The sequence below is a fragment of the Aptenodytes forsteri genome, unplaced genomic scaffold, assembly GCF_000699145.1.
Source record: "Aptenodytes forsteri isolate BGI_AS27 unplaced genomic scaffold, ASM69914v1 Scaffold404, whole genome shotgun sequence".
NCBI classification, from domain to species: Eukaryota; Metazoa; Chordata; class Aves; order Sphenisciformes; family Spheniscidae; genus Aptenodytes; species Aptenodytes forsteri.
In genome coordinates this window covers 4,993,573-5,011,048 of record NW_008795629.1, presented here as the reverse complement: position 1 = coordinate 5,011,048, position 17,476 = coordinate 4,993,573, and the positions used below count along the sequence as shown (strand labels likewise).

Sequence of the window (17,476 nt, the reverse complement as noted above, 5' to 3'; positions counted from 1 at the left end):
TATCCCTGTGGTCAGCTGGGGTCAGCTGTCCCGGCTGTGTCCCCTCCCAACTTCTTGTGCCCCTCCAGCCTGCTCGCTGGTGGGGTGGGGTGAGGAGCGGAAAAGGCCTTGACCCTGTGTCAGCACTGCTCAGCAGTAACGAAAACCTCCCTGTGTTATCAGTACTGTTTCCAGCACAAATCCAAAACATAGCCCCATACTAGCTACTATGGAGACAATTAACTCTACCCCAGCCAAAACCAGCAGAGGCACCTTACTGCAGACAACACAGTTCTGATGCCCTTGCAGCACTGCGCACAGGAAGACAATTTCTCTTTTTGTTTACCATCACATAGGCTGCTAGAACAGCAAAATATAATGGACCTGTATTGCTCCAAGTTTCTAGAAGCCTGGATCCCCTCTCGAAGCTTACCAACTGATAGAGCTACGAGTGGCAGGTCTCCCCCAGCACGATGCTGCATTAGGCACACAGCAGCTCTGGAGAAGGTTTGGCTCCTTGATCTGGGAATCCGGTGTGTTTGAACCCACTCCAAAACCTTGTGTGTGTAACACTGATACGACGCTAAAATCAAAGGAGAATTGGTGGCACCTCACAGAAGAACAAAGAACAAGCTGTTCCTTTTTTTTTTATTTTTTCACTGATGATCTCATTCTCTACGACAAAACAGTTCAAAGAACTTTTTTTCCTTCTTTATTGAGGGAAATTATAAACAAAAAAGGATTAGCAAGAAAGAGCTGGAAGAGAAGGAAAAGGCCCTTTCAGTCTGTAAATGCTCCATAAAAACTGCCAACCCAGCAAGTCGTATCAAGTATTTGCCCCAGGAATTAGAAAGGTGAGTTGAACGCATTTGAGCAGCATGCAAGGGAACACACTGGCAGCAAATCCCTCTTCTCTGTCTTCAGCAACTCTAGTCACTCCTAGCACAAATGCAGCGAGAAAGACCAAGCAACTTCACTTCATACCTTAGCACATGCTAATTTTAGGACCATGCAGCTTAAAAATGCAACTCTTCAAGGATAAAGCAGCAGAAGGTAATTCTCTAGCATGCAGACATATTCCCCTTTATTTTCATCTCACCTTCAAGCATCATCATTCTCAGGAGAGAAGACAAACACTAGAGTGCTAAGTCAACTTAAAATTTAATACCAAGTTTTTTGCATTAACCACTATTTCTTACACTGTCTTCACCCCTCAGTTAGGGAGACACAGAAGAGGTCAAAGCAGATTGCAAGGTGTTTGCTCTAGCCAGAAAACAGCCAACTACCTATCTGCTGCCGGCAATTAAAGGTAGTTGGCTGTTCCCTGGCTAGACCAAACTCTTGCAGCAAATAATTACAGCCCTTTCCCATTCCTCTGCCCTGGGGGTACCATGCTGCTGCTCTTATCTGCAAAACAGTATTTAATGTCTTGCAAAGGTATGAAAAACTTGCATAAAGAGAGACAAATGAGGCCTTTAACCTACATGCACGTTTTGTTGCTATCAGCAGTGCTACAGTAGAGCATGGGTCTTCACCAAGGCTCAAGTTCTCACATGTGATCGTGGGCAAACGGGCGAGGATAGCCTCTACAGGGGTCTCAGTTACAGAAGGGACAGCCAGAGGGGCTGCAGACAGTAACAGGGGTGGACACAAAACAAACACAAGTTGCACGGAGGCAGAAAATGGCACTGAGACTTGGGGAAGCTGCTAGAAGTAGCTAGGGATCATCGCAGATCTTTAACACGTGCCTTTAAATGAAGGACCTGATCCAAGCCCAAACATTTGTTTCTCTTCGGCATGTGTATCCATCCACGGCTCAAGCATTACAGAAGTGTCCCTCTTGGTACAGAGAGAGAAGAAAAAGAGAGAGCAAAAAGAGAATGACAGTGTGAGTGGGAGAAAAGAGCAAGTGGGAAAGCAAAAAAAAAAAAGAAAGATGGAGAAGAGAAGGACAAGAGCTTAATACAAAAATAAAAGTGGAACCATGGAAAGAGCAAGTTATTTGTCTGCTCTGGAGCCTGAACACAAAGGTGGGTGGCTTTAATTCTCAGCTGAGGTTACTTTTCCACCGCAGGAAGCCAAGATATTGTTCAGAAAATCAGACAGTGTGTTTTATTTTACTTATTTTAAAATAACAAGGGCCTAGGGCCATTTTGCTCTGTGAAAGCGCAGTGCAACTGAGCATAAATCCATTAACTTGTTTACCAGGAAACCAAATTTTTTAAATTATCACATGATGGTCCTTTAGCCAACCGAAATGCAACTAATTACACCTTTTTTTAATCAAGTAATAGCTTTTTCCTTCTCTAAAGGTCTCTTCCTTGACATAACCTCACAAAAAGCCTCTGGCAAAAGGAGTCAGAATCCTGTATCTCAAGACAGCAGGACAAGTCCCCGGGGCGCAGAGCAGCAACTTTTCCAACCAAGTTTAAATATGACTTCAGTAAATGTTGCAACAACTTCAAAAGAGCAAAAACTGTCTGCCCAAACAAACAGTAAGCACCTCTAAAGGGTAATGATCCACAAAATACTACATACTACCAGGCATTGCCTCTAGGAGATGTCCCCATCCAAGCCCCTCTGCCATTGGTTCGCACGAGAAACGTCCCACAGAAACAGCCCCCTTCACCCAGCAGCCACAGAGAGACTTTGAGACCATCGGGAACAGCCTGGCCAAGGTTTCAAGATATTTGAACTCTTCTTTGAACTACGCTTAGTCACTTTATTCTGGGTTTGTAGCACCTGGAGAGGCAGCCAAGGTCAGGCCCCCGACTCTTCTCATGGGGCGAAGGGAGAGGGAGCGGTGGCACAGGCAGCACGTCAGCACGGCCACTCCAAGTGCCTGCATCAGGCTGCAAACGGCAAAAGGGCTGGGTGGGGCTGGGCTTTTCCTTTGCTTCTTAAATCACAATTAAAACCATTGCTTCCTTTCAACCTTTTAACTCTTTAGCCTTTACGGATCACTTTTACATCCTTTTCTTCAGGAGCTGGGCTGATGTAAAGACAATAAAAGCTGCGACTTTTCTCATTTAACTGCACAAACTCAGGAGCTGCGAGATGGACCGAATCCTCAAGGTTAGCAGAACCAAGATTAGCCCGAGTTATTCCAAAGTGAGAAACAGGGTGAGATCACAGGGGAAGGGAAAAAAATAAAAATAAAAACATCTTCCAATGTTAACTCTTCCCATACTGAAAGTCTTGGCACTTCCTGGATTTCTGGAAGTATCTGAGAAACCACTGATAGGAATGGTGATGTTGCAAAGTGATGCTTTCAGCGATCCTGGGAGAGCCGGGAAATAGTCGGAGCATTTCATAAAAATAAAGCACAACAGGTTTTTTGTAATTTTCTTTTTTTCTTCTTTAAGTTAAAAGGTCAGTGTGGGACATCAATGAGTCTAAAATCCAGAATAACTCCTACCTGCTTTGTAGTGACTTTTAAAGCACTGTTTTACTCGGGTCTCAACTACCCTGACCTTTGGCCATTTTGTCTCTGGCATCAGCTGAATGTTACAGAGACAACTATGATTTTACAAACCAATTTGGGATTGGCTCCAGGTAAGGTACAAAACAAAACTCATGTGTTCATTAAGTGCAATGAGGGACAAGCAAAGATGAAAAGCAGAAAAACATACTAGGAAAGGAACCCTTCCTAAGCAGAATACTTTCCAGAGTTTTCCATGAGCCATCAGCAATTCTTTAAATAGTTTCAGAATTATGAGGAGACTTTATCTATTACTAAATTAAATGCTGGGAGTGGGTCTTCCATGTGAATTGCATACAGTTTTTGTCTGTAGCAGCTAATAAATTCAGCAATGTCCTAAAACCACTTGATAGAATTTAAAAGCTACCTTTTATACCTCAAAACAAAGCCAGGACACCTCCGTAACGTGGCACTTCATGCGTCGTGCATTACAGAGCCCTTAGTTTTATATACAAACCAGTACAAACCAGATCAGTTAAGCACCGTTTCAAATACTTTGGCTAAGATTAGCATTTAAAGCCCCTGCGAGGAAGGTGCTCCCCCACACTGCCCAGCCCTGAAGAGTACACTCAGAGATGGCTCTTGGGCAGCATGAGGCCCTCTCAGGCTCTCAAGAGAGTGGGAAGGTCGATCCTCCCACGGGAACACGGGGTAGATCTTCATGCTGGTGGTGTTCTCTGAACTTCCAGCTCCCATGAGCTGGAAACATCTAAGCTGGTGATCAATCAGAGGTCAGGTCTCCAGACCTCACAGAACATATCAGGATACCGAGGCAGAGAAACATAACACACGAGTGTCCTGTCCTGTGGGTCACCAGCAAACCCACGTCAGTTCTTAATCACCTTGTGACAGGAGATGCTGCCATCCAGAATGCACCTACTGCCTACACTGTACCTTCAATATCTCCTGAGAAGAATAAAAGAGCTCATCTGTGCAAGTAGTACCACTGCACCATTAAGTTGGATACTTACACAAGGAAGGAATTCTCCTGAGGGAAAAACACTAAATACTTAGAAGGACAGAATTTACACAGCATGTACCAGATAAAACATTTAATTGCAGACTGAAGGACACAGGGAATGATATCCAACAGAATAAGCACACAGCGTAAAGATTTGTTCACACTGCTGAGCAAGATACAAGCAGGAAAATACAGATGAAAGCAGGGCACAAGTATTTTAATAGTGAAAGTTAGGTCAGAGGACAGGACAGTTGGGGACAGACAGTATAATGATGGAAAACGAAGAGAATGTGCCATTTCTTTGATACACCAAATGTGTCCAGCATTGGCAGACTGAGACCAGACACAATGGTTCCTTATGCAGCGATGCCTATGTCCCACCTTCTGCCCGTGCAGGTTTTCTCCCCATTCCTATGCTGGTACCTGTTTACACTCCAGAGGGTCACGGGTAAGCTCATTTCCTCTGTGCCTGCACAAGTGCCTAGCAGACTTTGTGAGGTGCCAAAATAGCAAGTTCCACTTAGAGGTTTTATAAATTGTATTGATTTCTTTGCAAGATTCAAGTGTAATGAGCAAAATGAAGAGGAGTTAGAAACCTCAAATACATCAGATTTATACACTGAATGCCAGTACTTGCTATATGGTCATCCCTGGGAGAACCTCTAGATGACTACTTATGACTTAGACCCAACATGAATCTTTGCTACTTGGAGTCTATCCCAAGCACTTGGCAGATGGATCTTCAACCCTTCACCAAGACAAGATGTCAAGCAGGACACCGAGGCAATGATTGTGCTGCTGTGAACTCAGATTCCCAGCTCAGAAAGCAATCCTTGCTGACAGGGAGAAGTTACCAAGGGAGGTTCCTAGCAGTCTCTTAGCAGCGAGGTTTCCAGCCAACATGATGAAGGTAAAAGGACAATTTCTGGTATTCATGTCACAAATTGTTTTTATCAGTATTCCAAGGCCCATTCAAGAGGCTAACTCTATCAGGAAATCAGTAGTCTTTGAATTTAAAGAGATGGGAAGTGGCACCCAGCAGCTTTCAAGATGAATTACAAACATTTTGGGTGTAGGATGTCATCCTGTTCCTGAAATGAAGGTTTAGAGTGGGGAGGGACCAGCCTCTCTCTACTGCTAGGTCAGTCCCTTTTGTGGTATCAAGCGTTCTCAGGCATTCAAAGAGACCTTGGGATTTAGTGCTAGGCCAAACACGTACAAGGTACTTCCACCAAGCAGCCTTGACATTTCAACTTCTTTGAGAACAGAAGGCAGCCACTGAGATTTCACTTTTAGCCATCCAACTTTTTTGTTTATTTTTTGAAAGATTTCCAAAATATTTCCATCTGCACCTGGTTTTACTCTTTCTATGTAACTAGCATAATAGTCAGCAATCAAGAAATACTGTAGTGAATTGCACTGTAAGATGTTTTTCCTGTTCAGCTGGGTTCTGAACCCCCTGCATTGCAATAAATTAAAAGTTAAAACAATAGCCCAGTGATTCTGAGGGATCCTGCCATTTAAGAAAGTTGATAATAAAGAATATATACAGCAGTAACTTCTTTGCTGCCTGCATGCAACAGAACATATGACTGAAGTTAACCATGTGGGAAAATATTCCTAGCTATTTGTACCCTTTTAAAGTTTATCTTCCTCACATATCTTCTGATTCTTATCTGCTAAATTTACTGAAAACTCCTGTTTTCTCTAGCTCTATCTGTTCATCACCTACCATTTGCGGTTCTTCTCTAAAGACCCTCCTGGTCCCTGAGGTCTTTTTTCATGAACAGAAATCCTAGACAAAGTGCTTTTAGATCTCTTTGTACAGCAATTTCTGGATCCTCTCCCCATTACCCAGCTCCTTAAAGGCATTTGGTTTTTTTCTTCAATGTACAATCAGACACTATTGGTTTTAAGTCTGTATCCACAAACAGTAGTGAGATCCGCCGGGACATAAAATCCCGCGCCTCTAAATCTTTGGGGAATTGTCCCAGGTCCTGAATTTATGAACTGAAACAATCCGGAAGGCGACTTCGCCCAGAGCATCTCTCCTCCCTGCAGAAAAGTAAACTCACTTTTATGAGTAATTCTACTGGTATTTGCACATCTGTTTGCATGTTCTGCAGCCATGGTCTTCATTAGATTAGTCCTTCATAGACAATCTACCTTTTATTTTGTTTTAATCCTGTGTCTTTTTCCCCTACAGCATTCTTTGTGTACTGACCAAAAAAAAGCTTTTGGGATAAGGATGGAATCTTTATAAAATATCTATACTTGATACAAAAATCCAGTGCAATAAATATGAATTACCAGTAACAAACCCTGCCCATTTTTGCTTAACCAAGCTTTTAACCAATCTTCTCACAAGTAGCTTTCAAATACATGCAAAAAATGTTTTAACAAATTATGTTCCAGCAATCAATGCTCCAACCAAATCCAAACTTTCTTAATCTCCACCACAATACCTTATCACCCAGTTTAATGCACTTGTCTGGGGATTAGGCTTAGTCTATTCCCTTTCAACCACCACCAGTTTGGAGCAAGCTGCCCTGTTTCCACTCAAGCTGGGGGGAGCCCTATGTTGTCAAGTTGTCTCACTGATTTCAAGAGAGATGTTCGGTGGAGGAAAGGTGACGCAATCCAGCCCTCTGATTCCACTCAACCCTGCACTTGGAAATTGGAAGTGATGTGTGCTTCCACACACAACCCCATGTTACTTTAAAAGAAGAGGCAAAATATACTGTACATGCTGCAGTTCCCCAGCATTACACGGGATTACATTGTGGGACACAGCAGGGATCTGGATTTGGCACAGACCTGAGTGTATTTTGCATATTTCAAAGAATCTGCAACCACAAGCCCTCGATAGAAAGAAGGGATATGTACCTGTTTCTAATCACTGCAATATGTCTTTTTCACTTTCCTAGTGACACAAGAAAAACCCACCAGACTAATCAGCAGGTAACAGGAGAGCTGAGCTAATTATGTCTGATACCAGAGGAAAAACTGACCAAATGTTATGCACAATCCCACTCCTTGTAGGTCTTCTTTATTTTTCCCATATTTGACTCCTGCAATAAATTTAAGTAAATTGCAGTTTATGGTCATTTTATATTTGACTCATGTATCAACGTGGGGTTTCTGTCATGTTCTCTCTAAGCTGAGTCTGGTGTCTGTTCATCTTAAACATCTTACAAAGACGGAAGCATAGTAATTTCATAATGTAACTTTTGATTCAACACTAGTCCATTCTTTAGTGTTTATCTTAAGCAAGTCAGCCCAGCATGACTCCAACTACAAACTCTTCCTATACTCTGCGCTGCAGGAACCAAATGGATTAGCTGAAAGGTCCTATACCATGTGTTGCTAGAGCAAATTTCACCCTACAGTCCTTAAGTGGCCAGAGGGACAAAGCTGAATAGAAGAGGGAATACTTATGTCTTAAAAAGCAAAATATAAGTGCACACATTGCAAAATTAAAACAACCCAAATGTTTGCAACCTACATCAGGAAAGAACCAGGATGGAAGGAGAAGACGAGCAGGTGGTCACCTGGGATGGCAGAGAACATCTCAGGGCTACCAGGGCTCTACAGGTGTTTTTCAGGCACAAGATGCTGGAGCTCACGCGCTAGCGATGTCTACTAAGGTGTCCATGAGGTCTAAGAAAAGCAGCCCCAGTATCCATAAGCCTGCAGTAGACAAGGGATAATTTTACTAACATTTGGCAAAACGTTTGTTGGTTTACCAAAATGTGTTAAATAGGCTCCTTGAACAGAGATGTAAGTCCTCACTCTCTGCAGATCTATTTCTGAAAACTGCAGCCCACAGTGGATTCACTGGTGTCTGCTGAGGAGAAAGGTCATGCTGCACTCTTCCCAGATTTGGGTCACTAAGAGAAGCTCTCTTCTTTGCTTATACACCATTTTCATGACACTTATAGAAACACAATGTGTTTGAGGTTTTTATCCCACTTCCCTTAGGTATATTTGATTTAAATTCACCAACAGGTTGAACAGATTTAAAGGGAAGGGAAAAACCAGGGAGCAGCATACTGCAGAAATCTTATTTGCTTAGGTCATCAGGTAAATACTGGGAAGATTCAATAAATGTACCTATAGATCACCTTGCTCCAAAATGCAGACAACCAATGTCACTAAGGACATAAAAACCAGGGCAAGCAGCCTGTAGAATATATTTCTGTTCTGCAGTACAATTCCTCCTAGAATAAGATTTAAATTACTTAAACTTGAATTACTTTGTGAAAGATTGTAGGGATACAGGAATGAACGAACAACAGTGAGAACCATGTTAGCCATCAATAAACATACAAAAAGATGTACAGAAGCGCTGCCGGTACAGCCCAAAGTGCTGCTTTGAAATCAGCATCAAAAGACCTGCACATGGGTAAGACAACCCCTCAGAAATGCACCCCAATCATTTTGCTGCCTCCTTTGCGACACAGCCTGACACTTTACTAGATGGAATTGTCTGCCTTTAAATTTGTCAAATGTCATTTCTGCTCCTACCAGTAAGCAGCCTTCAAACACAACTGCATTAGTTGTGTACATTACCAGAAATGAAAACACCACTTGCCAATGATTCCCAGAAGAGGTTTGGCAAATGTGGGAAACTTGCCTAGTGCCACTGGGACATGCAGGTCACCTGGTGTGCTCTTGCACGATGAGATCAGAATAAATCTTTAAATGTCTGCACCCTGGGTGAAAACATTCAGGCTTGAAAGTGGTACGGTTGTTTTCTGTGAACGCTCTGCAACATTCATACAAACCGAGACCGGCTCTGTTGTATGTTCCTGGCTGCAGTAATTTGCTAGAAGACGTGCAGAAAGGATCACGAAAGAGTATTGACTGAAATGAACTTGCTTAAAACCTCAAGCTACCCTGAAACAGCTCTACAAAGGCTGGAGAAATTAGGTGCAGTCCAGATCCATCTTTTACTCCAAGATTATGCTGAGTCATCTAAACGGAGTACAGTTCGTTCATACTTCTAAAGCTGTTACATAAATAACCCTATTTTCCTTCTTTATTGGAGCTGATGTCTTTTAAAATATACACTCACAAATGCGAACAGCAAGCTTACCTCCCTACTGCTATCATTAAACAATAACGAGGAGCACGACTGCTAATCAAAAGCAGACTCCAATATAAAATCCTCTCAAAACCAGACTGGCCCACTTAAGACATGTATCCCTGAAAAGTTTCCAACTGCTGCAATATCCTACTGCAAGCTCCATTAAAAATACAGCTATTCCCACAACTATCCCATGCTTCCTTTGCTAGTGACACTCTGCTACCGGGTAGTTCTTCATGATAGATTTGTGGACTACTTCTGCAAAAAATTCCTTTCCATCTTTTGCTGAGGATGTAGCAAGGGCGAGTCCTCCATCCAGTCACTGGAACTGGTAAGGGTTACACTGGGAAGTTTTAAAACTAAGCAAAGGTGCAAAAACAGTCCCTTATATCTCTGCTTGTTGCCTAAGACCCTTCAAGGTAAAGAAAATGCCTCAGTCTTGAATAAATTAGCAATGAATGCTTGAGGACAAAGACAATTTCATTCTTCAAAATCTTCTGAAATGCACCGATTTAGCTGTCTGACAGACGAAGTGCGGGCAACGAGTGGTTGCTTTTTTCTCATAGTTGTTACGGGTGCTATACACCAACAGAGAGACATTTTCTGAATTGGTTTCTGCATTCTCTGTTGATTTTTGGAGATCTCCTGACATCATGAGGATGCCAGATATGTGGTTTGCTCATGCTGGGGGTTTTTGGTGGTGTTTTGTTTTTTTTTTTTAAAGTGTTTTACATATGGGCAAAAAAGATGGAAAAAATAATAATTTCTTGTAACCACGTTTACATTTGGAATAAAAGCCGTGTTAACTCTTAACACAACTTTGCCCTCATGAGAGATGCAGCCTTGCCAGCCCTGGATAAGCTCTTAACCTCTAAAACAACTCTTTGTCATAATAATTGCAGCTAGCATAGCAACTTTTAAAGCCAAAAATCCTCAGGGTACCTCCAAAACATATCAAGAGGCTCTATTAAGCACAAGATTTAGGTTCCCACAGGGGCTCTCCTTAACACCGAAGAGTTGGGAATGGCTGTCGCTTTGCAAGCAAGTGAACACAAAGAAGTGAACCCAAAGGACTCCCGACACCGGTTTTGGACCTTTCTAAATTTGCAAATTCCTGAAAAATTTTAAGTCAAAGTACAGATATCTTAAAAAATTTCACATATGCTGATGGATTTATATCCCTGCTTTTGCCAGCCGCATTGCATGGGCCTATAACAGTAATCTACGTAGTGCCATAGTAGTCAACGGACCACAGGCTGAAAATCACCGAGTAAGGCTATCAGCTCACAGTGGGCCAAAAAGTAATGAATCCACAGAGATTCAATTTGCATGCAAGAAAATGTCCCAGGAACTTGTGATACAAAATGGATCTGGATGTCTCCTGCCATCTGCAAAGGACAGGTCTGAGGCCTGAAGTCCCCAGTGCCGGAAGCTGAAGAGAAGAGTCTTCCCAGTTGGGTAGAGCCCAGTCCCATCCAGGAACAGGTTGATGGTAATGAACTAGCTCTAAATGCTAATTCCCCATCAGGATGCAAAATAAGGACTGCAGTGAAGAGCACATATGTCAGGTAATGTAAATACACACATTTCTGTTACTTTCTCCTGCTAGGAACAGACACTATGTGATGCTCATACCCTGGCTGAGGATTGAGCACCTTGTCTCTCGGGCAACAAGCGCTGCAGCTGTATCTCCGAGGTGCCACCTCAGAAAGGGGCACAGGATATAGCTTATACTGCCAGCTGCATGTGGAACAGATATCCCTTATAGGAGGCTCACAAAATAATGTTTTGATTGGGTTCTTCAGATCAGGAAGTAATTTGAAAAATTTAACCTTTGGAATTTAGCATTTCAATACTGAACCATAGTTGGCAGAGGAAAAAGTTCGTGAAATGCTGGATCAAGTTTGTGCCTCAAACAGCAGCACACTGGGAGGATAATGGACAAGAGTCCATCAGTATGGTTCTTAGTTGCTTTTATTACTCATCTTCACTAAAAAGATTCTGCAAGCATCTCCTTGCACGACATCAGGAGCCTTAAAAATGGAGATGGATGTGATTCCAGCTACCAGACTGGACATTTCTGCTTCAGAGATATCTCAAGTTTTAAACAAACATTGCAGCACAGATACAATGCTGAGATTTCCTTCCTCCGCCTGCTTGGGGACCCACGCTGAGCTGTCCGGCCAGCCACCATGCCTGCTTGAAGGACACAAATGGTTTCCTGCAGTCTTTTTATGCCGCTCGCTCCTCAGCTCCTTCCTTAACTGATCATAACTGCACCAAAGACCATCAGGGCCTGTTTTCCTGTCTGTACTTCCTTCAGAGCCACAAGGTCTCCTCAGAATAAACACCACAGATTTCAAAATAAAAGAAAGGGTATTTCCATGGTGGTTCTTTCCACACTGATTAAAAACCTGGTCCCTGGGACATTCACTGGCATCAAAACTGGCTTTCCCAGGGGATGACTTTCCTTGGCCTAAGGCTGAGGCAGTGCTGTGATGAAGTATGGGCACCACTCCCACGGCAGACCTGAGGCCAAAAGGAGAGGCAGAGGGCACAATGCCCAGGACAGGCACAGATAAGATCACTCTTAAAAAAGGCTCCAGCTCAGAGCACCTTCTCATTGAGAGGAGGCCAGGGCGGAACAAGCCCGCTGGAGGATGCACTGCTCCAGCCAAAAGGCAGAGATCTGGCACACAAAGGGCTGCTGCAAGCAGGCTCCCACTTAATGGTTCATGGAAAATGAGATGGGGGGAGGGTGGGGTGCAAACAAAGACCTTCGGGCTGGGTCAGCCACCAAGGGGTGCATTCACTCATCTGCCTCTTGGATTTTCTCTTCTGAGACTCATCTGGAGGAAAGTGGGGTGTGTATAATGATCCTGAGATGGATGTGAAACTTGCAAAAGCACTAAATCCACACGGGATTTCCCATCCTATAAATTTTGGATATAAGCCAAGCAAATCTTTACTTCTACTCTCAGGAAGACAGTTGTGCCCTGTCCCCTACTCCTTCCTGGTTCTTCATGTCTCTTCTAAAACACACTGGCAAAGTGTATTTTGGGGAACTGAAAGAGGAGAAAGGTTTCTGCACCTTCTACTTTTGTTTTATTTGAAAAACTGAGCTTTGCAAACTTTCTCTATGCAGAGTGACCCTGTTGTCTGGTCCATTTTACCTCTTTCCCAACTGCCTGGTTTTTCTGGGAAAAGGAAGTGTTATCTTTGACTGCAGAAGCATCCTCTGTCCACTCAGGTAAGTGCATCCAAGATCACCTTTGAAATAACAGAGTACCCTGGGAGAGAGAACTGTGCCTGCTCCTGTGGTATATACAGGTAAAGACAACCCCTGAAAGCATGGCTTTGACATGATCCTTTCACATATTCCTTAGCCTTCATAGAAGATCAGGGAAGGGCAGGGAAAACCTTCATGTGGAGGCTCCAGGAGGCCAGCACAGGCCTGACACAGCCCCTGGGAGAAGGACAAGTCAGAAATAAACAGGCCAAGAGGCCTTGGGTGTTTTCCTTCTCTACATGCAGGCAGCTCCCTCTGCCTCATGCCTGTACAGAGAAGAGCAAAAAGCAACAAAGCAGGGAAGACTGGCAAAGCACAGCAGCATGAATGAAGTCCACTCAGAAGGCAACTTTTAAAAAAAAAAATTTCCACTTGGGTTTTTTTTTCCCTCTGTTGGATTGCATGAGAAGGACTTGTTCCAAAGAGGCTTGATCAGGGCATGAGGCAGCGCTGCAGCCACCGACTTCTGCATCACAAGGGGATTTGTAGCCGCCAGGCTACAGAGCTCCCACAATCAAGTAACAGCCCAGTAACACCTAGAACCCTCTCAGATGGACCTTACAAGTAGAGGATCCCTTCTGTAATGGTATGTCTCCTTCCATGTAGACTGCAGCAAGAGGCCTCATACAGCATTTTCTGCAGTTGGGGTCGGAGGCACAAGGCAGACTTCAGAGTGCAGCCGCACCCCCGATCGGCAGGTATATCAACAAGTGCCAAGTACGAGCGACAGCCCTGCAATGGCTTTGCAGACTTTCTGGGAAAGAAGAATTCTTGTTCAAACAGATATTTTCCTTGAACACTTTCTGCAAATGGCGGATAAGAGAAAAATGCAGATGTATGCACCACAAACCAGCTCAGTGAATGGTTTCCTGCAGCATCTAAAACCCACCCGTAGGTGATCAGTAGAGGCTCAGAAGCCAGTTTCAACACCTCCGATCTGAGGGGCTGTGGGATCACAACACTGTCATAAATCTACAGATAATTCAGATGACAAAGCGGAAAGAGGGAGAACAGAGTTCAGCTTAGGATCTCTCAAGAAGACTGTTCAAATTTTCTGTGAAATAGAACCGCAATTTTTCCTTAATCTTGCCTCAAAACTGCTATTGTACAGTATAATTAGAAATAATTTTATTGGCCTCAAATTTTCTTTCACCTCTGTTTTTTTTATCAGTTTTATAGCCCTGTAATACTATTCTGTACCTGGGTCTAAATGACATGACAATTCATTGGCCACATTGCACAGAATGAAATCAACCCAAAAAACAGGTAACGATGTCTTTGATATCATCATATTGTGATGATTAACAAGAGCAAGAAAAACTAAACACACACAAAAAAATCACTTTATCTTCTTTATTAGTGGTGGATGGGCTAATCAAATCATGCAATATTTCTAACTAAGCCTGTTACTGGATCTCATCAAACTAAATGAGCAGAACTTGGATGGCAAAGCAAACTTACAAGAGGGAAGTTCCTTAAGTCAGAATCATCAAGATTTGGCTTCTGGAGCTTTACTTTCTGTTCTGTTGGCTTACGGCATAGTAAAAGTACAAATAAGGCAGAGCAGAAAGCTTAAAAGGCAATGAGAAGAATAACACAACTTATAAGGCACGCTCTGCTCATCTGACAATTCCCAGCATCCTATAAACACCAAAAAGCAATTCAGCCAGTGACCTTCAAAAAAATGGATTCCTTTATCCAGGGACTGCGTATTCAAGGTCAAAGTTTCACTAGACTTCAGTCTGCAAGAGTGGCATGTTAGCTATTCAGCTGTAACTCCCGTAATGACAGGAGACAGCTGAGATCTGCTCAAATCAAATTACAGCTCTGATTATGCAAAACACTATGGTTCTGCATTTCCTGACACCAAAACTACTTCAGAGTGCAGCTTGAAGATGTCTGCTCTAAGATTTCTGAAAACAGGCAATTAAAGCAACAAAAGAAAAACTAGTTTATTACTCTACTCATATTTGGTAAAGAATACTTCATGACAAATTATATATACGAATGTGTCAACAGCTGAATATAAACACTGAGAAATATTTTGTAAAATATATCTCATACCGTCAGGGAGTTGTTTACAGGACAAAGCATCATCAAGATCTTTGGCAGTTGATGGGTCGATGGTGAAAATGCATTCTTTCCTATCCAAGGAAAAAAGAAGAAAAGAAAAATTTATCTTCCAGTCATGAAGAAGGTATCAAAACACAGAGACCATCAGAGACATCCAGACAACAACAACCATGTTTTCAGAAGACTCTGTCTGTTGAAACATCTTCCAATCTAATCTGAAAGTCTAAATCTAATGTAAAAAAAAAAAAAAGGTTTTAGACAAGTGAATCTCCTTGGGGTTTTTTTCATTTTTCTTTTTGGTTTTACTGCTTGCTCTTAACCGCTTCCATCTCATTACCGATTTTTCTCCACAAAAACTAAACAATTTAGCCCATCAAGTTCACTCCAAAGAAACAAGCAGGAAAAAGTCTTGATGCCTTGCAGCTAGAGTAAAAATAGATTTTCCTAATTGCAAAGCTAAATGGAACACAAATAACCCCCATCCCCATGCATAACAGCAGACATTGCAGCATCTGAAACTCCACGAGCACAGCTAGCACAGAGCAGAGGCAGTGAAACATTTACAAACCAAGCTGAATGATGACAAAAATGAGTGAGAGTTTCGGTCTCAGTAAAGACACCCAAGGGGTGTAGTACTTTGTAACATCTACATTGCCTATTGCGCCCCAAAGGGAAAAGCCGGTTCAATTGGAAACACTATGAAAGTTATAGAAAGAAAGACATCCAAATCAGCTAATTAGACCTAGCAAATCAGCTTGGCACTTAGGAAAAGCTGAACGCCCTTTCGCGTATGCTGCACTAGGTGGTACCTGGAATATGCAGCCCTGCCCTGGAAGGCTTACATATGTATGTCCCATAGCAGTGGGTGGCAGGGACACTGGGAACATACCAAGATGGACCACAGATATGGTCTAGGGCCACATAGATGAGACAAAATAGAGCATCCGACTCAGGAATCATCATGTTTAATAGAGCAGAGCCTGGCACCAGCAAGACCCAAAACCTGAAGCACTCAACAAATAAAACTTCCTAAACTCCTGCTTTAGGGCCTCCCTTCATCCTGGGCTGCCCTACAGCAACTTCTTGCCCGGGCCCCTGGCCTACGTGTGGAATGTGGGACTGGAGCTGAAGAGCAGCGAAGACAGAAAAGGAATGGGTTTGCTGGTTTATTTTGCTTTTATCTTAACCTTTAGAATAAGTTCAGCCCCTCCCTAGCTAAAAGATCCCCAAGCACAATGGTATAGGCTGAGGCTGCCAAGGAAGAGATCAGACTGCTCCTTTTCTTCTTGCCGCAGAAAAACTTGTATCATGATGGCAACTCCCTTCTAGAGATATATAATGAAAACATGTATTATTTTTCTTACAGCATAACAACCAGTATACTGCTGGGGTAGGAGAGGTGGCAGGGGAAAAATTACAGCAAACTTTTAAAGGAGCAAGTGTCACATGGAATTAGCAAGTCTTAGTCTTTTTGCATGGGTGCTTGCACAGTGAGAGCAATGTCTCTATCTTCGCAGGCCTATCACTTCGGTACTTAAATGCTCTGGGTGGTATCTGTTGGTGTCAGACAGCTGGCAGCATGTGTTTATATAATTCCACCAGGCACACTAAATAGAGATTTTCAAAGACATAAAAATCAGTAAAACACTTCACTGCCTTCCGAGATTTTGAAAATCTTTTAGAATATGCTAGCTTTCAGATTGGATAGCAAAGCTGCCTTAATCCCCAGATGCACGTTAGTTGCTGATCCTTCACATGCATCTAAACAAATTAGAGATTGTGACACTGAAAGATATAAAACCTTTTCAACTACACCGGGACTTTGATCTGTTGCTGCCTAGCCATCCAGCACCGGGAATCAACCAATTTTTAAAGGCTTGCAAACAACCTTACTTCCATAAATATATATTCCTTAAAATTCCACCTAAGGATGGAATTTCAGGATACCTCCGCTCCAAGGTACTGTGCAATTTTCTTCAGGGAGCTGTGCGTATGCAGATACACAGACCCCTATACTACAAGCAGTATGGGGGCATGCATGTGTGCCAACCCGCATGTATTGATACACCAGGTCCCACTAACTCACAGGGTATAAAGGCAACAGCATCCTGGCACTGTGACTCCCCCCCAGCCACATCTAGTAAATCTTCCTTTAAGTTACTTCATTTAAAAGAGCAAATGGCACTGAACGGGCACTAATAGCTTGCTTTATCTGACAAGTGAGCAAGAAAAAGGTTTAAGAGCTTCTTCAAAGAGAATGTGGGTTCCTGTGTCAGGGGAATAGATAGCTTATCCCAGATGTTCCGGGCTTGCAACCACAAGCATCTGCCACCCATTGCGAATCGTAGCTCCAGGCAGTTCAAAAATTAGCAGATTGGTTTCAACGAAGTGCATATTTGCAGTCTGCCCTGGAAAGAAGCGAGTATAAATACGTGGGTGCCAAATTCTGAACACATTTATACAATGGCAGCAACTAACAGGCTGCTTTGATGAGATGTATTTGGCCAGTCAAATCTACTGCAGAGGTCAGCGGTGGCCCCAGTTCAGAGAGCCCAAACCTGCGGGGCCGGTAGGGCAGCCCCCAGCCCCCCCCCCCCCCCACCA

General features: G+C 43.0%; 1 protein-coding gene across 1 annotated transcript in view; it reads right to left on the bottom strand.

Annotated features, from left to right (window-relative positions):
• The window catches only part of DIS3L2 (DIS3 like 3'-5' exoribonuclease 2), a 200,003-nt gene that overhangs the window by 86,794 nt on the left and 95,733 nt on the right, over positions 1–17,476 (bottom strand). Inside the window, exon 10 of the mRNA XM_009282384.1 lies at positions 14,864–14,943. Within this exon, the coding sequence (XP_009280659.1) occupies positions 14,864–14,943 (80 nt within the window). The remainder of the gene's footprint in view (positions 1–14,863; positions 14,944–17,476) is intronic.